The sequence below is a fragment of the Accipiter gentilis genome, chromosome 15 (assembly GCF_929443795.1).
Source record: "Accipiter gentilis chromosome 15, bAccGen1.1, whole genome shotgun sequence".
Classification (NCBI taxonomy): Eukaryota; Metazoa; Chordata; class Aves; order Accipitriformes; family Accipitridae; genus Astur; species Astur gentilis.
This window is the reverse complement of record NC_064894.1, coordinates 4556928-4580933: the sequence shown is the minus strand read 5'-3', so window position 1 is coordinate 4580933 and position 24006 is coordinate 4556928. Positions and strand designations below refer to the sequence as shown.

Here is a 24006-nt window from a genome sequence, read left to right as displayed (position 1 = left end):
GCTAGTACAGCAGTCCACTGAAATTCCTCTCTTTCGTTGTCAGGTTGGTAATCCCGGAGACCCTGGTTCCCGTGGGCCTGAGGGAAGTCGGGGACTGCCTGGCATGGAAGGGCCACGAGGTTCACCTGGACCGCGAGGCTTGCAGGGTGAACAGGGTGCCCCAGGTCTGCCTGGCAGCCAAGGTCCAGCTGTAAGTACTGTTCTCATGTGATAATTGGTATCTTTTGAACACTTTTAGCTGTCACTCACACCACTCCTGGGGTTTTTTTTGCATCAGGCGATACATATGCATGCAAAACCCAAGTGCCACAGTAGAGTTTGAAATACACTGTATCTCACAGCAGACACATTTGTGCACCAGAGAAATCTTAAGATTGTACACAGTTATGTCCTTGGGTCCTCAGCTTTCCCGTCAGTTCCAATTTTTTATGCCCGCCCCACTCTTGTAGTGCGTGTGAGACCATGTTTGATACGTGGGTGTATCACACAGTATCTTGCTAGTCAAATTGACTTCAGCTGGAATAGTTACACTTGCAGGGACTGGAACACCTTTTATTGACTGGTGTACTGATTTTGGATGGGATAGAGTTAAATTTCTTCATAGCAGCTTGTATGGGGCTATGTTTCAGATTTGTGCTGAAAACAGTGTTGATAACACAGGGATGTTTCCATTACTGCTGAGCAGTGCTTACACAGAGTCAAGGTCTTCTCTACTCCTCACAAGGCCCCATCAGTAAGTAGGTTGGAGGGACACAAGATAATAATAATAATTATTATTATTTCTTTTTATTCATGAAACTGTTTTTATCTCAGCCCATGAGTTTTCTCACTTTTACCCTTCCAACTCTTTTCCCCATTCCACTGGGGAAGGAGTGAGAGAGAGGCTGTGTGGTGCCTAGTTGCTTGCTGGGGTTAAACCACAACAACCCGACAGCATTTTTAGCATCAGACACACTTATAAAATGTACTGTGATATCAACTGGTTTTTTTAAACTATTATTTTTTTAAATCCTAGGGAAAAGAACCAACCGATCAGCATATTAAGCAGGTTTGCATGAGAGTCATGCAAGGTAAATATCGTAAAAAGTATTTGATGTTTCTTGTGCATTTAAATCAGGATAATCTACTGCTGTGGAGGCAACCAAGATTTTCCCACTCTTATCCAGAACAAATAGCATGGTGTCAGTAGGGGTCCTGGCAGAAAATCTTCCCACATGTGAATGTGGACACAATATGAGAAACAAGTCCCTTATTTTTGTATTATTTTTATATGTACTTTGCAGCCTCATTGAACTACCCGCTGATTCCACACTATAACTAGGCCATAGACTGGAGCACTTTTATGAAATACATACATTTTGTGTACAAATCACTTGCTAGGTTCACGTACATAAAAGTACACAACTTCACTGAAAGCTTGTTTTGCCATTTGTACTCATACACTATTAGATTATAGCAAACAAACTATATGCAAAATAGGTTAAAAAAAAAAAGGACTGCAGAGAAGCTTTCTGGAGATAACATACCATGAAATGAAAGCAATAGGCAGGTGTTCAAAACGCTAATTATGTTTGCTTAGTTCTACTTGACACACACAGAAATCTGGAGCTTTTCTAATACAGTTGAGTGCCGGGATTTACTGAGTATAAAAACTTGTGCTGCCCTGTAAGCACAAAAGAGACTTTTCAGTACTTGCTATTGAAGATGCCCTTTGGGACATTATGCCTTTGTAATGTTAAGAGTTTACCAGAAAGAAATTACTGCTCATGATTTAATCTAAAAATTCTCAGTAGTCTTCACTGTTCTTGACACTGCCCAACAGGTTTGTTTGGGTTTTTTTTGTTTTTTTTTAAATGTTCTATAAATAGGATAAAAAGGCCTTTTAAAGTAGTCTCTTGAAAGACACAGTAATATTGAGGAGGATTATAGTGAAATCAGATATGATGCTTGAATTTATTCATAACCATCAGAAATAGCAGTGAAGAGAAGGGTATGGGAAAAATCTAGACTGTCTTCATTGCATCTCTCTTGACACCCCCTATAATTGTCAATGCTATCATGTTTAAAAAAAAAAAGAAATAGCAATCAATCCAAGTAGGTCCCTGGAACCTTGTCAGCTTAAAGACAACTGTAACTGAAGTTCAGCTCCTCAGTAGGCTTTGCCTGCAGTGTGCTACCCCCAGTCTTCCTCATATATTTGCTTGCTATAGTTCCTATTTTATTTTGGATCCTACCCCACCCCCCTTCCCCACATCTTCTTAATACTTCTTGGTTGTGGACACAAAATAACTAGTCTTGCCAAGTCATGCAGACTTTTTATAGCAATGTCATATGGAGTTGTGTAAGGCTGTATCCAGACAAAGTTATTTCTAAGGCATGCTTGGAAGATGGATTTGAAGTCTAGCACAGAAATGTTGAGAGTACTGCTCATCTGCTGTTACAGCAGTGGCCTGAAAAGGGAAGGAAGAAAGGGAATAGCTAGCTTAGACCATTCCAAGGAATGGCAAGCTGATCCTATGCCTAATGAAGAGCAAAGCTCCTGCTGATTTACCTTAGGAAAAGATCAACATAAAATGTTCAATTATTTATCAAACTTGAGCTCACAAGGACAAATTTGAGGGTTTCTTTCCTCTGAAAAAGAAGCCTGCACTTAGGCAAACATAGATGACTGCCCTTGTGCTTTTCAGCTGTTCCTTCTTGCCAAGATGGATCTTGACAGGATTAACAAGTAGTAATGAAGAGAGAGATTTGCTCTTTTAAGAGGCAGCAATTGCATGAGTAAGTTTTCTTACTAGATGGTTGACATTTAAATGATAAAGTTATAAGGACATTTCTAAATAAACCATATACATCTGAGTCATTTCAGCCTGCAAACATTAAATTTTTAAGATGTAGGCTTCAGAGTGACCAGCTTCTCAGTACGCTTATGCAGTTTGCCAGTAGTAGTACTAAGATATTATCTTGCATATAACAAACTTTGTAAATAGCATTGTACATAAGGAAGGTGCCGTACTGTAATATGTCGGTTTCTATAGCAGAGAATACATTCTTCTTCATTGAACATGGGAATCTCTCCATTCAGGTTCATTCACTGCTTAATTCTGTCCTCCTGTTCATTGCAGAACAACTAGCTCAGCTGGCAGCCAGTCTTAAAAGGCCAGAATTTGGTGCTCCAGGTCTTCCTGGCCGACCAGGGCCACCAGGTGCTCCAGGGCCTGCTGGCGAAAATGGCTTCCCAGGACAGCTTGGACCTCGTGGCTTGCCTGGACTTAAAGGTCCCCCTGGTGAGATTGGTCGTAAAGGTCCTAAAGGTAAGAAATTCTGTAACTGGCTTTCGGTTGCCGAATGCTCCGGGTTTTTTGTTTGTTTGTTTCTTTTTTTCCTTTGGATTACAGGTTGTGGATGTATGTTGTACACATGCGAAGTCCAAAAAGATCCTGAATTAGGCACCTAAGCTGTTTCCTGTAACTTGTTGCCTCAGTTGCCCCAGTTATTAAAAGGCACATAGGCCTGGCCTCAGCAAGACTTGTTTATAAATCCGTTTTTTGTCATCAACTCACTTAATATGAGAAAGGACAGGCATCTGCCTTGAACGAGACGTAAGCAGCTGAGTCAGATTCCTAATATTAATTCCCCCTCTCATGGACTTTTGAGTTTTGTGGCTTTCATATGCTGAAAAATTCCAGCAGTGATTCTCCCTTTCCTCCACTCAGTCTGGTTGTGGACCTCACTTTCACAAGATTTGCAATCCCAAAAGCTAACGTAAACAGTCGGATTCATTCGCTAATCTCCAGCCTACTTTTCTAAGTCTTTCCAGTTTCTCACATTACAAGTGACTGATAACAATCTGCCTCTTACTTGGCATAATACTTGAGCCATTTAACATCATCACACCATGTACCACAAGCTATTGATTCTCTGGAAAGGACAAATCCATAATAAAATTGACTTACCTTACACTTTACAAAAAATCTTTGATCTAAGTTAATCTCTTTTGTTCCCGACTGAGAGGTTTTATACCCCTCCAAAGGATTATACAGTAGAATTTTCTGCAAAGTTTTATGACCACTATGTATGTATTAGTTTCTATTCAGCAGCGATTTCAATTTGTTTTCTTGAAGGAAGGTTTTATTTAAAAATTGTATTTCTGCACAAAGCTGGTCTGTTGCTGGATTAGAGTGTTTACTTTTGTCTCAAGCTTTATTTGGAAGTAAAATTGGGAAAGCCTTTGAGAGAAGGAATAGAGTACAAACAAAGCAAACCTTAACAGCATTGTTGCTGGAGCTCTGTTACTGTTTTCATTTAATGTAACGTCATCTGTATTCGCAGAAGCGAAAAGTGGAGATACAAAGCTGATCAGATATGCTGAATTTGATTCAGCACACAGCAGGCTGCACTGTGTTAATATTAAAAAGAAAATAATCTACAGAGCATAAAAACCACCAAACAAGCAAGGTGCTTTGTTTCCTATCTTAATTGTCATCAAATACCAAGCTACCTTACAGTAAACCTTGAAATACAACTACAGATACATGAGAAGTGGTGAATGCTCTCATGTGCAAGAGCTACCATGATGGTACATGGCAGGCACCCTGAAAAAAATCTCAGTGCTTCCCTCTGGATTCCTGGTAGTTACCAGAGTTCCACAGAGGTCACAGAGATGAACTGACTTTCCCCATCCGTTTGGGGAGTTGTCTGAGATCACAGCGAGAAGAAAAGGGTATCTAGGACGTGATAAAAGGGAAGAGGAGAAGGAGGTCGAGAATGGTTTAGAAGGTCATAATAAAGAGGAGATAGAAACACAAGAATGTGTTACCATGACATAGAGCAGAAGATACAAAGGTACGGTGATTTTAACAGCATCAACAACAGAGTCAAAAAGAGCTGGCTTAAGGAAGGATATTATAGTGACTTTAATCAGCAATCTGGGGTAGTGAAGGAGGGCAGAAACAGAAATAAGAAGTTGGAGAAGTTTGGGGTAACCAGCAGTAAACACTATTCCAAAGTGTTCAGTGGCTGGAAATAGCAGTATATGTGGGTAACCTGACATCAGTGCTTCCAGTAGCTGTATTTACAAAGACAGGCTGAATTGCCATGTTGACTAGGGAGACTGAAGTGTAGAGATTAGATTCCTTTTCTAGTACCCTGTGTGCATCTTTTATTGAAACTTGGACTTTTGCACTGACTCTTGTGTTCCTTTACATAGCCTCTTTTTGTTTCTGCTGTGCCATTTCTAGGCAAGCCACAAACCTAACAGTCTATGCTAATGTTCCTCACCGCAGTACAATGAAGTATGGAAGTATAAAATAAAGTTCAGTCAACTATTGTTAGGCCTATACTTGTGACTTTTGACTTGCAGCAAAAAAAAAAAAAAAAAAAAAAAAAAAAAAAAGAAAAATCAAGAGTTTACATAGGGTATTCACAAGTGGTAAATATACGTACTTTTATGAAATATATATGGTGAACAGAATTTGAACTTCACAACCAAAACAACAAAAAACGCTTCCTATTACTAAGATGCTTCTTGTTTGGAGCAACATGTGAATCTGAAGAAAAACTGGGTGCCTACCAAAGAAAAGTCTCCATAATACCAAAGGTTGTTGTTTTACTTTTATGAACACCTTATGTGGATGTCAACAGAATACTGTAATCTGTGCAAGCCAGCTTCTCTTTTCTTCAGTGTTCTAGCTGCCTCAAGGACCAGCACGTGAGAATTTTTTCTACTTAGCTGAGTTCACATGGTCTTGCAAGAGCCCTCGGCCAGTAAACCCAGTCTGTATTCCAAAAGAGCCTCTGTAGTTCTGAGTTTGGTTTATTTCTGTTATATAGGCTATGGCATATTTCATGTGGTACTTACTTACTGTCCAGCTCCAGGTGTTGTTTTTTGGTTGGTTTTTTCCCTCCTACATGTCTAGTTCTGAGTATAACTCAAATGGGGGCAAAAAAACCCAAAACAAATCCCAAACATCTTACAAGGACAAATGTCAGGACATAATTCAAAGATGCTAAGAATATATACAGCCACCTGAATTCTCTACTTATTAACTGCTCACCTCTGAGAGGGAACTTACTGAAAGTAATACTCCAAGCAGACTGTAACTAATGTTTCATGAATTTGCTTTAGGTGAACCAGGAGAAAGAGGAGAAAGAGGATTTCCAGGCAGAGGACTGAAAGGTTACCCTGGACCAAGAGGTCTTCCAGGTAAATATAAGAGGGTGAGGATAAAGAAGAAGAGATGTAAAAATTTATTCAGAACTGATACTTCAAGCTGTCTTGAAAAGATAAAAGGTGTCCATTAAGCAATAAACTTCCAGATAACAGTACTTCATAATTTTTACTTCATAGTTACTGTTACAGTCACAAATCAGAATTAAAAGCTCTTTTACTAAAGAGGTACCACCCATTTAAGTCAGTGTAGAACAATTAGGAAAAATGTATTTTTTTTAAAAAAGAGGCAGTCATACACACACACATATCTCTCTAATTGCCTATTTTTATATAACTATGTATATTTATATATATTTTTTAAATATATATGAAAACAATTTTTATATATATATATATGAAAAAAAAAAAATATATATATATATATATATAAAACAAAAAAAGCCCACAAACCCCAGATTATCTCACTATCTCATTATCAAGGCCACAGCAGCCTTCAAAATCTCCATTCATAATTTAGGACACTCAAAGTACAATTCTCCTTTATTTTTGTGGTAATTAATTGCGGTATCATGTAATAGAGGTCCAGGACAGATTCTTGCTGATAAATGAAGCACAGCTGGCCTCTAGTGGCCAGTGAATGAAAATAAACGTTATTTCTATCACTATCTCTCTACAGCATGTTTCTGTCTCTATATATATAGACAGAAATTACCAAAATTTGTTCTCTTTGTAAAAAGAAAAAAAATTCGGGTTGGTATATACTGATACCTAGGACGTCTGTGAAACTCAGAGTTGTATTCTTTAAAATTTATCATTAGAAGAGGCTTACTAAAATCACTTTAGTGCTCAGCAGTTCCGCTGTATATGTCTATTTCCCCACCACATCTGAGCGGAGAATAAAAATAAATTCTTGAGATGTCTCTTTCCGGAGCACTAACGTAACTCTGAAGGAGTGAGTAGTGTCTACACTTTCCTATGCATCACCAACAGGGTTGTCTGCAGTGTTGTACTGCATAGCTTTTAATAGCAGCAGATCTGCACCAGTATAACTGGAGAGGACTGGGACTGAACTTTCATGGCTGCAGATGAGTAAACACAGCCTGGTTGTCTGTTAGAGGAAAACCGTCCCTCTAAGTAGGCACCTCTATGGGGAACCTACTGAGAGCAGTAAAAACCCATCTTCATACACCTTTTACGAACAGGATGTTCAGTAAAGCTACAGGCGTACTAAGCAAGTCACATGCTGCCGATTTTTAGACCTGCATCCGCTTTTCCAGGTGAACCAGGCAAACCCAGCTACGGCAGGGAAGGCCGTGATGGTGAACGAGGTCTCCCTGGGGTGGCCGGTCAGCCTGGGGTTCCTGGTCCTCCTGGCCCTCCCGGCCCTCCTGGGTACTGCGAGCCATCATCTTGCAGAATGCAAGCTGGACAGAGAGCCGGTAAGAACACGAAAGGGCCGTGAACACGCAACGAAAGTGCCACGAAGCGTCGGCATCAATTTACTTCCCGCACAGACAGCTGAGTAAAAAATAAGGAATGAAGGAGAAATACAAACAAGAAGAAACCTTTCAACCAAGGTTGCAGTAAGGCATTTTTAACACAGTGGTTGTACGTTCTTTCTAAAGGTGTACTTTAGCAACACAAGCTGGACCATTGGTGCTTACAGAAATACACAGGTGATGCCCTCGGGCTCCTTTTCCCTTTGGGGGGGGGGGGGGGGGGAAAGGCACTTGTCTGTCTTTTTTTTTTTTTTTTTTTTTATAAAGAGTTGCTGTGATTTTTCCTCTATGTACGACATACAGTGAAATAACATGTCTTCAGTCAACAAATAAAGAAGGAACAGTTTATTTCCTTCAGTTGTAGCTATTCTTTTATGCTTATAAAATAAATTCCAGAGCACGCCCGAGCAAATTACATCATGTCATGCACAGTCATTTCATTGTATGTATGTGCTGTACAGGATATGCTAAGCCTCCCTCCGCTCTTCAGTTCAATTGCAGAAACACAGCTGGGAGGCTGGTCCTAGGGAAACCTACCACCCCTGACACCTTTTATGCTGTAAATCTCTGTAAAGGTATGATCGCTGGGTTGTCATGAATAAGCCATGTGGAATAACCTCTTCATCTTCCACTCCAATTTGTGTTGCATTTGTAATTTCATATGAAGCCTATTCCAGCTTGCCTCCTTCTATGTGAAATGAAAATAAAAGGCTAGTAGCCACTGTTGAGGGAATTTTAAGTCCCAGAAATATAGAAGTTTTATAGTAGAGATTACAGATTTTGAAGTAACAGCTGTGGGTGTACAAAAAGCAAATAAATAATGTTTTAACCCCCTATATGTTTTTGTATGTATGGTTACATTCAATACAAATAAAGAGAACAGCTAGAAGACCACCATGAGACATCCCAAGTTGCCTTTTTTTAGATAAACTCAATTTTTAGAGGAAAATGTGCAATGTGGATATTTTGTTTCTCTCTGTATAAATTAAACTATTTGTGGTTTTGACTTTACTTTCTTTGAAGTGTATTCTCTTTCAAAGACAACAATGAAACCATCCTATGGTGTTTCCTTTCATTTCACTATTAGTCATCCAAATTTGCAAATACAAACTGGCAGGCTTGCTTTAAGCATTGATTTTTTTTCCTAGCCCTTAATTGTCTCTGTTCGAAATAGTTGACCTGTATGCCATGTGAGAATAGAAAGAAATAGCACAATCAGTTGAGCTATGCGTTTTGCATGTAATGTGTAAGACAACACTAAAGGGAAAAGTACTGGTATAACACATACCCTAAAAGGAATTATTGAAAAAAGTAATAGATAAGACTTCCCCAAACCAAACCTGATGCTCTAGCTGCATCTAAGAGCTGCTTCTCTGGCACCTCACGTGTTGACAGAAAATGCCTGAATAGAGATCACTTGAGAGAAAAATGTCTGATAAAGCTGCTTACTAAAAGAAAGTATATTTGCACATTTATTAGAGACTTTTGAGAATGAGTTAAATGGGATTAATTTTTATAATCTTTCTGTCCCTTGCACAGCCCAGTATTTTAAATGAGAAAATATGAAAGAGGTTGAATTTTTACAATTAAGTCTTATCTACAAGTGTCTACTGCTCTCTCTCTAGTTCCACAGAAGCAACACTAGGTGAGATTTCAGGGAAAAGGGGGAAGAAAATAGGCATAAAGAAATATGTCATCCTTCCCAGAGACTCTGGGCAAAGCCTGAGACTCAACAGTTTTCCTGCACCTCGTTTGTCCAAACTTTCTCATAACCCACATCTCCTAATTTAACTCTAACAAGAAGCCATGAGACTAGATGAGCGCAAAGAATTTCATTCTCAAGAAACAAATCCAGACGATCGCATACCAAGTGATTAGCTTGTTCACACATAAAGGTGTTCTCAAAAGTTTTAGAATTAGGTCAGTTTTTACGGATCTAGGGCATAGTCCTCAAAAGTACTCCTTAAATAGTGCAACAAATAAAAGGTTAGTGGTAATGACAAAGTGTAGTTTCACCAGCAAACTTTTATTTTGACTATAAAGGGTGTAAAACTGTTGAAAAGAAAAAAACTAAACAACCGATAACAGAATTAAACTATTATTTTCCATATGTAACGCATAAACATAATGAATCAAAAGAAGCAACGCCCCCCCAACATTTAAATACAAATGTGAAGTGCTTTAAAAAATATAGTCTGAAAAATGCATAAAATTCCACAATGGAAAGAAACTCATGTAGGAGGGAAAACATTCATATGTAAAAAAACAAATCAGAACTATTACAATCAAACAAATTCAACACTGAGGGTCAATTCAATGCAGAATCTAGGTAAGTGGATAGCTTAAGAGTGTGACAGATTTTTCTGCCTTCAAGCCGATACGTGAGTTTTAACTTAAAATACAGAACCAAAGAATAAATCCTCAAGCCTATTATAAGTCATTATGGGACACGGTGGTTAATCTAAGTATTCACCAATCCCAAATCTTGTGCAAGAGCTGAAAAATTTTACTTGAAGAATGGTAGATCGTGTACCAAAAAAATACCAGGAACTGAAATTTATTAATGGCACATTCAAAAAATAAAGATTTGGAAAGTAAAGACAGAACTATTAATTTAAATGAAAGGTGTATCAACTGTGTGATACAGAAAAAAATAGTGCTAGTTTAAATAAATATATTTAGAAGGCACAAAGCAAAGAGGTTGAGAGGTTTCACAAGCCACTGACAGCGTGCCGCCCGTTCTAACCAGATGCTCCTGGGATCCCAGTGAAGTCCTGAGTAAATCTTGTTCAACATCGTAACATGCTATGAGATTTCTTGAACAAAAGACTAAAGAAAATCACTTTTACCCATCAGGATCTCTATCACCACTCCTAATTCTGGAGGTGTGCCTGCACTGTGATAAATACATTTTTTAGCTCCCCACTTAAGTGGAGGCAGGAACCAAGAGAAAAGTGTTTAACAACTGTCCTCAAAATAATAACCAGTGCTTCACAAGCCCACCTGGTTGGTATGTTAAAATCTTGACTGCAACGCTTTCCCTACTAGGCTACTAATAAGTATTAGTAACACTGCTGCTGAATACTGTAATTTTATATATATATATATATGTTGTACATCTATAGTTTGTGTACAGAAAGAGTTTATGTACGAGTTTATGAGTTTTCTGTCACAGCCATCACAGCAACCTAGTAGGAACGGCTACCAAAAAACTGTTGTGACTGTTTCACAAAGGCCCAAGTCTCTCTCTAGGCAGAGGAGCTCTAGAGCGCCGTGCGGAGCTCCTCCATGAGGCTGGAAAGCAAGGCGAGGGAGGATTACACTAGGGTTTGCTTCCCCGAATACCCTAGTCGTGATCTGAGTTTACCAAGAGCCAAAACACGGATCTACAACCAAATCTGCTCGTCCTTCAAAAAGGGAAAGTGTCAACGGATGATACTTTCAAGGTTACTTGAAGGACAGAGGGAACAAGAAACCAAGTCCCTTACTTTCCGAGACAACAGTGCTGGCTCCTCCTAGCAGAGCACAGCAATTGCGCTCCATGTACAAACGCGTGCTGCATTTTTGCAAATGTTTTAAATTGCTTAGATAATTGGGTGAAATGCGTGTGCTGGACCTGCTCATCACTGTATTATTCTTTGGCCTACTGTAGTCTCTGCTTCCTTTATACGTGAAACGCAGTCACTGCGGCAACTCTGCTCATGGCTCACAGGTAAAGAAGAAATGTCTTTATTTTGTAGGGCACGTTACTCCCATCTGATTTGTTACCGCTTCAGTTTTATTCCCCTCAATCTTTTGTTTTACTGTTCTGTTTTGCTTGCTGTGTACGCATTCGAAAGGACTAGTAAAACCGTGGCAGCTTCAGGCGATATATGAAGCAAGCCTGCTGAAGCCACTACGGAATTTAAAGAAAGAACATCACGTTAGCGGTCAAATCATTACCTAGCATCCTTTAAAATGCCAGTGATGTAGGAGTTCTCTCTTTTTCTCCTGGGACTGTTAGGCAGCAAGAGAACAATGAAAATACCTAAAGTTACCTACAGTTAAACAGTTCAGTGAATCAGTTTCTTGAATAAAAGTGATTATGTTATACTCGGACAAGAAAGTTATCTGCATCTGGTTCAGAGATTATATTAACTTCCGTAAATTTTACATATACATATATATATATATATGTGTAAGGCCAAGGTTTTTCACTTTTTTTTTTCTTCTCGTTCGTAGTTGCATCCTTCCTCTCGTGATTTGACACGGAAGGAAAGGTTGCCATTTCTAACAGAAGCACATCCAAAAAGTATGGGAAACATTTCCATTTCCATCCGGAATCCTATTTCAGATGTAAATGGCCACATAATAACGTAAAAAGCAATTTTCTATCCACTTAATATGTTTCCATTGAATTGAACCTTAAATGTTGCAAACCAAAAATATAATGAAGGAAAGAAGCAACCAGTTGGCACGTACTGCGATTCATTCAGCGACAGCTGCATATCATTCAGAAATGAAAGAAAATAATAAGGTATGTCATTGAAAATCCTTCAAATATGTTGACTGGAGACAGAATATATTTACATTGAAACTTCAGTAAATAATTAAACACATTTGTGTTTGTAGAACAGCAGACTTGGAGATAAAACTGCTAAAAGACATGTAGACTACATTCTTTTTAGCTACAAACTTCTTTTGGTCTAGAATCTGTAACATTTGTTAGCAATTCATACTTGAAAACCACATTTCCTTAAGGTATCGTGGAGCTTGGGTTTTCCACTTAAACACCAACCCAGGCAAGGTCACGGTTAAACTTGTTCTCCATGGCCTACAGCCACCTACGTGGGTGCAGATGGATTTGAACATCCACCCAGTACAATCTGGTTGTAGTGGACATAACAGATTTCATGGAAAATCTATATGACTCAGTACATCCCGAATCGAACAAAAACATGATAAACCCTGCTCCCAAACCAACCTTGTTTTGATTCCTGAGATTCTTCTCATGTTCGAACATGCCAACGTTACAGCCGTTCTACTGCACTGGTCAAATGCGAGGCTAGAGGGTGGCTTCACGTAGTATATTTAGAGAAACAAGTTTATAAAATGCTAGTTTCTCCCATGGGGTTTTTACAAGACTTGTATGTAAACATTACAGGAAAAGAAGAACAAAATTGAGCGTGCGCTGACATGAAAAATAGTATTTCACCCTCGTGAAAAAGAAGAAGCGCCAAAATATTTTGTGTGATTATCCATTAATTTAAAAAATACACTTATTTAATGAGGCTGTGCATATCTAACATCTGTCATAGTCCACAATCCTAAAACATAAGCGGAGGATGGATGATACAATCAATCCCGTTTCCATATCACAGTGCTCTTTTAGCATTGAAACCAAATCCAGTTTAAGACAAAATTATTGGTTCCTAAAGCATTACTAAGCAGGCTGCACTGTTACTCGATCGTACGAAGTATGTTGTTGTAATTTTTATTAACCTTAGCAGACTGCCTGCTCCTCTAGAGCCAAACATCACTACAGTGAACGTAAACGATGCCTGAAAGCGGGACATCCCGCTACCTACCGCATGTTCTTCTATAACGTGTGTGTATATACAAAACACAAATAAAATCTAAGACTACCACTTAAAAACAATCCAAGAAAGGCAGTATTTCTGCAAATACTACCATGCCAAACTAAATGGATTTTAGGGGGGAAAAAAAAAGAAAAAAAAAAAAAGTCAGGCTCAAGAACAAAATCAGAAACACTTACTCTTGTGCCATGAGCCTTCGCAGCACTGGGGCGTTTCTTGCGCGGCCGAGCGAGTTAAGCCGGGGCTTTGTCCCTTGTACTGAAAAGACGTTTTGAACTCCACCGTGTGGACAAACGGAGTCATGTTGCAGCCTCAGAAAAGTTTCCCTCTTACCAATTTTATTACTTTCTTTAGGCAAACTGAGTAGTTCTGCACACAGCTATTTGAAGAAAATCCCAACACCTTCTTAGTAGGCGATAAAGCAACTTGCTGTAAAATATAATGATCTGATCCTGAACTAGAGCAAAGCTTAGAGAGCTTTTAAGAAAGGTTTAAAACATTTTGACAAAGATATTTCAGTTCAAAGTCCTGTTGCACGTAAACATTCCCAAATCAGAAAAAGACCTTACGCTACTGGAAAAAATAATCCTCTGTGTTTAGTTCCTTGCAATTCTTACTGCAGCACAGACTGCTCAAAACAGATACGAAATTGAAAAAGCAAATTGAAAAACAGATTAGCACTCCGCTGCCCACCCCGGCCCTCTTCCCAAAACCTAAGACACCATTCTGAAACTGCAAAGACATTTCAGGGGCTAAACCTCAAAATCATGCAGAAGTATGCTTCCAGCTACATTCTGCTACCAATTCTAAAAATATAGAGTAGGAGCAAAGCCAGCGTGAAGTAAAGTTAAGCTGGGATTAATGCTTTTCTACCTCAGCGCAGAATGCGGCATCTTTAAAAAGGTATTGAGATAGCCTGTATAAAAAAATACCCGTTTTCTCACGTGAGAAAATGAAAGTGGGCTTTTAGCAAAATAAAAAAACCAATGCAACAAGATAATTACCAAAGTTACCTGCAAATCAATTGAAAGTGTTCAAATACATTTTAAAAAGACCTTTAGATTTGAGCCTATAAAAAGAAAAAGGCATCCGTAGGAAACATAGATGAAAAAATAAAACTTCTTCAAATATAAAAAGTGTTCTGCTTTCCGATAGGTTCAAGTAAATTAACATACAGCAATTGCATCCGGCAGATAACAGATGCTCGGTTTCAGCTAGCTAAAAGGCCCAAAATATACACATACCACTAACGCGGCGCAATAGTCTATGTACAGCCTTCCAGGTCGGGGGCTGCTCGGAAACCTCTCAGTCACGCGGACGCTCTTGACAAGACAGCACCCTTTTCGGTATTATCACAGAAAACGAAGTTTAAAATTAACTTACGAAGTAAAAAAATATCTCAATTTTTACATACATTGGAATTACTAGAGAAGTAAAAAGAAATCGATGAAAAAAAAAAAAAAATAAAAATTCATGCAAGATACCTGACCAGCAGTTCGTTTTGGCCGAATGGAAACCAGTACCTGGGGCCCGTTCCTCCGCTGGTGTGCGTACGTACGTACATACATGCACCGACCCAGCCGTCGCTGCAAGGCTCCCGGCTTCGCTCGCCGGCCGCCCGGGCAAGCCCGGCGCTGGGTTCCCTCACCGCCTGCCGCGGGCACAGGAGGTGTGGAAGCGGAGCGGTGTGGGTGGTCTTTCTTTGAGGGGACGCGCAGGCAGGAGCACTCGTTCCAAATGTGCCTTCGCCCGCCGAGCGGAGGCCTGGAGAAGGGGCCGGTGTTGGCTCCTGAGGGACGAGCGGAAAAGGAGGCACGAGGACCGCGGTTCGCCCGTGGGCTTTGACCCGTCCGTCCTCGTCCTCGTCCTCACGAGGGGCAGGGAAAGCAGCCTGACCCCCCCCAAGGGGTCCCCAGCCGCAGGGCGTTATCACAGCTCGCGGATTCCCTTCAGGAGATGGTTTCACGGTAGCCCCCAGGTTCTCTGCTGTCCTGCCCTCTCCTGTCCCGTTTAGAGCTCTCGGTTTACTGAAAGAGCTTTGTGCCAAGCACCTTCTTGCCTCCAAACGTCTAACTGACTAACGAGCCGAGCGGGTATGCTTTCATTCTCCAAAAACATCGTGCCTGAAGGCTTGCCTGCGCTCCCCAGCTACCTGGGTGAGCTCCACCACCTCCTGCGCTCGCCTCGCTCCGCCGGTCTGGGTACAAGGGCTAGGAACGCTATTCAGAACAAATGCCAACGTGGTGGGGTTTTTTCTTTTAAAGACTCCCGTCAGTCACTCCTCACTGGTTTTTAAGCAAAACCCAGAAGTCAGCCAGATCCGTGTCTCACAACAGCTCCTCTGGAACGCAGCACTTCAATTTGGGAGCGCTTCCCTGGCAGCTCAGGACTGCTCAAAGTCACCAAAACCACTTCCCTGCCTGATGTGGGAGAGGATGACCGGCTTCCTAACGGCGGGGCAAGAGCCCTCAGTCCTGGTTTTGTACTACGGATTTATTCTGAGGTTGCGGGTTACAGCTGTCCATGTTCCCTCAATAGCACCTGCACTTTCTATTGCACTGTAGCAAATTCCGTAGGACTCATGTAGGATCATCTGTTTCCTAATAATCAGGAGTGAAACTTTGGCCGATCCTCCTCCCTCCTTTTCAGAATCAGCCTCTGCGTGATCGATTTTCTCCATCTTTTCTTTTGCTCAGCCCTTGGAGCTCTATAGGATTTACACTTTGTTCCGTTTTCCTCTTCATTGGCAACGTCTGGTCCTGCAGGATTTTCTGAATACCTGCAAGCTGCATGCAGACGTCCTCTCGGTAGTACACCTTTCCAAGGAGGGATTACACCAGTTATTAGGACCTGCGAGTCTTGGCGTTCTACTGTCTCCATGTTCTTCTCAGGCTTATTTTGGCAGATGATTATTGCAGGAGGAAGAGGCAAACTGTGCCACAAGTAAGATTAGAGGCTTGTGAAGTTCCTTCTTTGACTGTCTCACTCTGTACCCACCACCCTCTGCTCTAAAGCGAGGGATCGCCTTTGCTGTAGCAGACGTAACGGCAGAGTAGCTTGATTACAGGCGATGATACTACACTTACTAAGTCCACGTAACGCTTAGGAGACGTGTCAGTTCTCAGCTGGGAACATCAACACCAGCCCCTAGCAGTTTAATATCTGGAGTATATGTAGCCACGACTAAACGAACGTACAAGCCCTCAGCTGGGACAACATCCAGTCAGGAGAGAAGCTTCTCGGGGCTACATCTGGCAATTTCCAGTCAGTCCGAAGCTAAACGTCGGATGGGATTAGAGAGATGCTAAACGCGTCTTCGTTCCCGTCTTCGACATCGAGGAAGCGACTGAAACGGTGAGTAGCGTTCGTAGTGCACGGCGCAGACCTGGTTCAGAAGGTGTGCCGGAGCCTCCGTGAGGGACGCAAACATTTAGGCTGAACTGAGTTCCCAGCGCTCCAGCTCAGGTCCTGCACTCGCCACGAACAGGTACTCTTTAAAGCTTCAGAAATGCATTTTCTCCTTTTCGACTTCACCACCAGCAAGAAAAATAAAGCCAGCTTACATACTGAGGCATACATACTGTCTTAAGTTATAATAAAATATTTTTTGTTTGAAGAAAGAAGCTTATGAAAATTATTTGGGCCTATTTTCTCCTCTAAGCAAAATAAATATGAGAAACATAACACATGGAATGCACTCTGAAAAATATATGTCATCATTTCATAATTATGACACTGCAAATAACATAGAAAAAGGCTCAATTCCGTGCCTCATAAATTATCTACATACCGTGCAGTGTCGAGGGGAAAAAAAAAATAATAAAAATGCACCAAATATTTCAAAGGTTAAATTAACTTATTGAGAGGAGTGAAAAGTGACGGTGAACCCATGTGTCTAGGGGACAGGGTTTTTATTTCCCGCTGCTGCGTGACCGAGTCTGTGATACGTGGTAATAGCAATCTGCCGGATTGCATCTCCCGTTGGGTCCGGGTGGCCCCTGCGGTCCGGGTGAGCCTGGCGTTCCCGGCGGGCCTGGCAGGCCGGTAGCTGGTAAAACAAAATTAGAATTAGCAGAGCCCTCGCCAGAGCATGCTCAGCGCCCCGCGTTTCATCCCTGGCACTCAGCTGCGTGCCAGCTCCTCCGCGAGAAGGCAGGCGGGTCTGGCCTCACGCTACGACCGAGCTTGGGAGGAAAGGCACGGGTCTAAAACCGGCGTGAAGACCAGGAGAAAGGCCTGTTAGTTCATAAATAACAATAGCAGAAATAAATCTGGAGACTTGTACCTTCAGGGCCGGGTGGTCCAGGGTTACCAGGCAGTCCAATTCCAGGCTCGCCTCTTTCCCCTTTCTGTCCTCTATAACCTACACAGAATAAAGACAGGAAAATAAGAGCGTCCTCTTATTATGAACAGTGATCTTGCATATATCTTGTTGACAGGAAATTACCAAGAGAAATGTAACTGGGAAAACACACGCTCACTTCTTTTTCTGAGACCGGTGGGTTTCTTTCTGAGACAGCTCTTATGTTTTTAAGTTCCTTCTGGAAAATACGAGCACCTCTACCAGGAACCGTTGCATCCCCTGCCAGAGGGCTCTCCCTGTGTTCACTAGCTGGACCTTTCCCCGAGATTTTAAGTCCTGGAGTTCCTCTAATAAAGAACCAACTGTGTATTCTGTTCCAGTGTTACCCGTTCGATGAAGTGACGGAAAGCACCGACCCAAGGGCCATCGGGGTCTGAGCAGCCCTTCTCTGATAGCCCACAAACCGAGACTTCGCCCTCTCTGCTCTACAGAAATCTTTACGTCTGCACTTTTTAGACTGTAAACTGGTAGTTCTATGCTTCGATATTCCACTGTATGTGAGAGAAGACCCACTCCCACTCCAGCATTACACGTGGAATGAGGTGTCTTTAGAGCTCGTGCAGATTTTGGGCTCTAGCATGCAAGACCTACTTTGACCCAAGTGGCTGTAGGTTATTAACAAGGTGTAATTACTAATTATACTTGGAATATTTGTGTCCGTTTTCTTCACAGGCCATAGGTTTGTATTTCTCTAAATAGTCTCCGTCTTCTTGGGTGCTGCAACCCTTGTTTCTTTTTCCTTAAACTGTTTGTAAGAAGTATTATTAGTTGGAAGAGCCCTGGCTGCTTTAGAGTAGAGAACTCATGGCTATCAGTATAACAGTTTGCTTAATATTTCAAGTTAAGAATCCATCTACAAACGTACCTTTTCTGTTTAGACCATGCAATTTCTGTAGGACAGGGGATGAAGGCATTTTTAAAGGAACAAGTGTGACACCTGCCACAACGCCTTACTTTAAAAGGGATTATAAGGAAACCTCTTCCCTCCCCAGTTCCTCAGACGCTGGCATGTAAGGTGACATACGCTGAAGATTAATTTGCCAACTTCTGGTCACATTTAGAATTAAATTTGTTCTGCTTCAGGGACCAGTATATTTCCACTGTCACGTATGCCATACAATAAACTTCCTCTTGTGAAGAACTGTAACTTAGTGTGAATTAAAAGAGAAGAGTCACGGCCGACCAGTCAGCATAGCGGTACCAAACCACCTGATGTCTCATGAAGATTAATGGGCACTGGCAGATGGATGGCAAAAGTTGTCTTGTCAATGTGCTGCGGTCTATGACAACACTGGAACTTTACAATCCAGAAGGACACTATTGTAAGTGCCGCGGGTACCAATTCAGGGTTGTTACGACAGACGCAATGCAGTAGGAAGGGTACACAGAGTATTCAAGCTTTCCGTTAAACACAGGCTCATTATACACTTTGGTAGAAAGTCTATTATCTGTTGCAATCATTCTAGGTTTCAAAACAGAGCATCGATTATCCTACTCTTCTCTCAGCACCCCAACGAGGAAATTACAGTGAGGTGGAAACATTAGAAAATGCATGCAGTGACATGCATAAGGTAACAAAAGGAAATCAACTGTTTAAAAGCTCACAGAGAAGCAAACTTAGTATTAATCATGCATTCTGGTCACTGAGCTGTGTTAGGCAGAATTGTACAGGGCATATAGGCGCACAAGCTATAAAGACTCAAAAAGGGAATAGGCGGGTGCTTGTACTCAGTCATGAATCTTGATTTTGCTCTTTAATGACCATAGTGGTATTTACAGCTACATCGAGTTGGTTTGCTCCGAAAATCTTCTGTAACGCATAGTAGTTGTTACTGTTTCATAAGCTCAACCGTACAACCACAGGATCTAATACATTTCCTATTTATTATATATACCTCTATGGTTCCTAATTTACAACAGAAAGTTACAGTACATTTCTCACTACAAACCCAGTTAATTGTAATTTTACAAAGCAGTGCTGCCGCTAATCATTTGGTTTGCATTTCTTTATGTTATGGGGAAAAGCGAGAAATCACCTTTACGATATATCACATTTACAATCTCCATGATAACCGTTACTGTAGGTATCTGAGACGTTATAATTGAAAAGGGACTGAGATAGACTGAAAGATTCCAACTTCGCTGGAATTCAAGACAATAAAATAAAAAACAACCCACAATAGGACAAAGAGCAGCCTGCCAATGCAAATATATGATCCAGGGTAGTGTAAACCATTACCGGCTGTATCTGAATACACATGCAAAGGTGTAGGTGGTACACAGTGGCAGGTAAGTTCCCTTGATACTGAAGTTTAATACAAAAATTCCCAGATACCTTTTCTAAAAATAAGGCTTTATTTCACAGGGTGTAAGCGTATATGTAAACAGGCCTATATGTAAACAATCCGAACAATGTAATGTGTAATTCTGGCAGGAAAATATTTGATTTTCAATGAGGTATATTTTGCTCAGAAGTAGGGCCATGATTACACTTCTGGAGGATAATATCACCTTCTCTCTGAGCTTAAAGTGACAAACTCATACACAGTCAAAGGAAAATACACATAAATTGGATTTTGATTTACTGTTTTTAACGTAAAGGCACATATAAGATGCTGTCTATTTTTACCGGTAGAATTACAATTCCAGTAAGAGGTACCTGCTTAATTCAAAAGGCGACAGCTTTAGCACAGCCTTTCACTCGAGTTCCAGAAGTTTTGTTGTGATTTCTGCAACCCAAAAGTCATGGTATGTAAACACGTACCCAACGTGGGCAGTAGGGTACACACTTGTATGTAGCAAGTACGTATTCAAACGGATAAGCTTTCTTCTGCTCACAGATGAGTGGCAATAGATAAAATACAGCTCTTGGTTTGGTTCTCTCCGCAAACATCATGGCCAGAAGCATCGCTATTGCAACACCTTCGACTCCACTTGGAAATGACCCAAGTTCGTGTCTGTGAACTTGGAGGTAAAAAATCCTCTCATTTAAACAGCTCCACAAGTTATTCCGCCTGTGTCACAGAGACCCTCTTCCATCCACATGGATAATGCTGCACCTGAAACTAGCGCGTCAAGTATCTAGAGAAATCTGAGGTTCTTTAACACAAAATAAGAGGCAAACACACATTACCACGACAGGGAACAATGACACCAAAGTATCCACTGTGTTTTACTGTGCAAATACTCTGCGTTCTTAAAAGCAAACAACTGCAAAGCAATAGGAAGGGTGCTGAGACCGAGCCCTCTCATCCAGCCTCCAGTGCCTATTCTGAATTCCTTCTGTGTGTTACAGCCCTCTCAGCTGAGAGATAGTAGCTGTGTTTGAAACCAAAGTAAACCAGGTTAACTTTACCCTCCACAGCAACGAACATTTCACAGGACCTAACGCCTGAAACCAGTGCAGCTATTCAGAAGAGTGACTGTGTCTGGACAACATCCACTATAACGGGTTCCTGATGTCAGCCAAGGTTTCTACATGCTCCCATCACACAAAATAATAATTAGAGTGAGAGACACAAATTTTACAACAGAGATTAGCAATAAAGATAAGGAACTTTCACTATTCATCACATGGTATTTGTCTTTCCTGCGCTGTGATGTTTGATTCCTCCAGGCTACCATGAGTTAGGAGGACCGATAAAAACTCCATTTCCTTAATTTGATGGAAACAGTGAAGTTTAACTAAGATGAAATCTATTTTTCTCTATTGAGAAAAAAACCAATCATACTAACATAAAAGATCTCTGGATTGCAAAATTATCCCAAGGTGCATTTGGTCTAAAGGACCAAAATTCACTTATTATTATAGTTTTAAAAATCCAATTAGGTCTGTGGAGTTAAGTGATCTAGCTCCTCTAACACATGACAACAGACTGTTTGCAAAAGGATGACATTGCTATAGCCTGTCTATAAAGTCTTGAAATAAACTTCCTCTTTCTCTACGAGACATTAGCATCCTTTAAAACACATTGAGAGTAAACAAGTTCCTCTGCTCCCCCTTAAGCTGATGCTGTACATTTCATTGGTAACGCTGCCTCACAGTATCAGCTTGCTGATGCATATGCCATAGGGTTTTTTTACATGAAGAAATGTATATATATTAAAAAAATCTTCCAATCGCTATTATATAAAGTCTGTTTAAACACCAATTGCATGTTTCATGATTTGTTGCAATTCTTTGTTGTTTTTTGTTTGCACGCTATATTTTCATTGAGACCGTCCTAGAAAATCAAAATTGTTTGTACCTGAACCACTGGGAAGTACCTGAGGTACACGATGAACAACCTTGCTGAAGGCCAGCAGGTAGCAGTTCTGGACTTCATTAGGAATGAATGACGCTACGCCCAAGAGCCTAGCAATTCCTTAAATACACTTTTTGAAGACCGTGCCTACACTTCCAAAAGTTAGTATCCATGTTTTTGGCTTCTGGGACTAACCTCTACCTATCGGTTTGCTGCGCAGAAGGAGGCTCTGGTGGAATAGGGCAAGGTCACACCAGCCCAGTTCCCGGGGGAACTGGCCCCCCACTGAAGGTGTCCGGAGGGACCCCTGCGAAGCCGTGGGTGAAGTTAAGCACCTTCCTGGACCCAGAGCGACGCCTGCCTTTCCCGCTGGCTGGCTCCGGCAGGATCGCTGCTCAGCGTGCGGCATCACAAACAGGCTCTGGAGGCGTTCGTAGAGGTCCCGTTAATTGCCCTCCAAAAATATCTCCTTCTTTTCGCTGGCTCTACGGGACAAGGGAATGTTTGACTCTGCCAGCCCAGACGTGTATTACTGCACATGGCAAAACCCCGGAGCCGGCAATTTGGGCTACACCCGAGTGAGAAATATAATAAGGGATATCCGTCAGTCAATACCGAACATGTATTATGACTTGGGCGTACGCGCACACAGCATGCTACCTTGATGGTCTCAGCCACACGTGCACGTAACGTGCTTCTCCAAGAAGTCGTCTGCTATGTCTTTTATGGCTGAAAATAAGCTGGAATATGGAAGGATACTTTTCAATCCGCTCAGAGATTTGAATTTCTTTTTACTGTCAGCACGAAACAATAACATGCGGAGGCATAACTGGGAAAGGCGTGAAGGGTATTTGTAAGTGGAGGCAAGACAAATTTTTGGTTTTCTTTCCTTGGAAGTATGATTTCATATATCTTTTGATGTATCAGAAAAGTAAACGTTTCTCACTTAGCTTACCTTTTCCTAATCAAAAAGGAGTATTGAGCATATCAGTAAAATAAATGGAAATCCTGCATACATGGGGCACTACTTTTAGTTAAGCATAAGGCATGAAAAAGCAGCTTTTTTTTTTTTCCTTTTTTTTTTTTTTTTCAAGCATAGCTATGATCTTTACTCTTCATGCTCACTAGCTGGAAATGAAGCCTAGGACAACGTTCCACTTCCCAGAAGCGTCTGAGACTATCCACCACATACATCATCATTGAACAATCTGGCACTGACATTGAAGTTGTTTACAGTGATCTGAATATTTAGGTAATGATGAAGTCAGTGTTGTAAGATTCTAAGCCTTTTATTGTTTTCCTTGATCCTTTTTTCTTGTTCTTCTCATTCTGAGCTCATCACATTTTTCAAGCTTCTGTCAGGGGTTTGCGCTTATCAATGTTAGTAAGTCTTTATTCTTCTGATAGCTTTAGGATCCACACATCTTCAGCTTTGCTCTCATGTTCTTCATTCCAGTCTGACTTGCTCTGACTCCAGAGCAGACCAAACTAACAAAAGATAATAGAGAACTACCTCCAGATAAACTGCAAATTACATATTACCCACCCACAAAATATTATTCATCGATAAATACTTTTTCCCTTTTATTGTGTTCTACTCTTCCTTTTAATCACGGAGAGGCTGACTCTACAGTAGAGCGCAGCTACAATGAGCCTGGGTCCCTTGAAGGTAATTTTGCAGTGAAAGACAGTTCAGTGAACCGGGAGCCCTACACTGTCCAAATGCATTGCAATGTACAAATTACCGTTTGGGGTTTAGTGAAAAGCCGATTACTCTGAAACTGATTTGTGAAAATAGATTACTTCACTCTAAAAAGAATTCACGTGGTAATATTTCAGTTTTCACTGCTTCTTAAAGAATAATATTTGCCTTCAGTTTTTCCTCCCCTCTGTTGTCTCAGGATCAGAGCTGAAAGCACTCAGACTTGGAGATCTAATTTTGGTTCTGAAATGAGATGGTCTCTCAATATCGAACAGGATTGAAATAGTTACATTAGAGTGCTGGAATAGTTTTTCTTACTTGTTAAAGTATTTTGGAGAAAAAAATAACTGCTACAGTAGTCTAGGTATCTGTCAGCTTTAGATATCTGTCAGTAATTAACTTTATCACTTATTAGAATAAAATGCACTGATTAGGAGTTTTTAATCAGTAAAA

At 40.8% G+C, this 24006-nt stretch overlaps 2 protein-coding genes across 7 annotated transcripts in view; one reads left to right on the top strand and one right to left on the bottom strand.

Annotated features, from left to right (window-relative positions):
- Positions 1–7871, top strand: part of COL9A1 (collagen type IX alpha 1 chain) — a 69346-nt gene extending 61475 nt beyond the window's left edge. For both annotated transcript variants that reach the window (XM_049818152.1, XM_049818153.1), the window contains 5 exons: positions 44–190; positions 1016–1070; positions 3123–3311; positions 6125–6202; positions 7447–7871. In XM_049818152.1, the coding sequence (XP_049674109.1) occupies positions 44–190; positions 1016–1070; positions 3123–3311; positions 6125–6202; positions 7447–7631 (654 nt within the window). In that variant the 3' untranslated portion in view covers positions 7632–7871. The remainder of the gene's footprint in view (positions 1–43; positions 191–1015; positions 1071–3122; positions 3312–6124; positions 6203–7446) is intronic.
- Positions 7872–9468: 1597 nt separating this feature from the next.
- COL19A1 (collagen type XIX alpha 1 chain) overlaps positions 9469–24006 on the bottom strand; it is a 225432-nt gene continuing 210894 nt past the window's right edge. For all 5 annotated transcript variants that reach the window (XM_049817767.1, XM_049817766.1, XM_049817770.1 and 2 more), the window contains 2 exons: positions 17530–17607; positions 9469–17292 (listed from right to left, as the gene is read on the bottom strand). In XM_049817767.1, the coding sequence (XP_049673724.1) occupies positions 17156–17292; positions 17530–17607 (215 nt within the window). In that variant the 3' untranslated portion in view covers positions 9469–17155. The remainder of the gene's footprint in view (positions 17293–17529; positions 17608–24006) is intronic.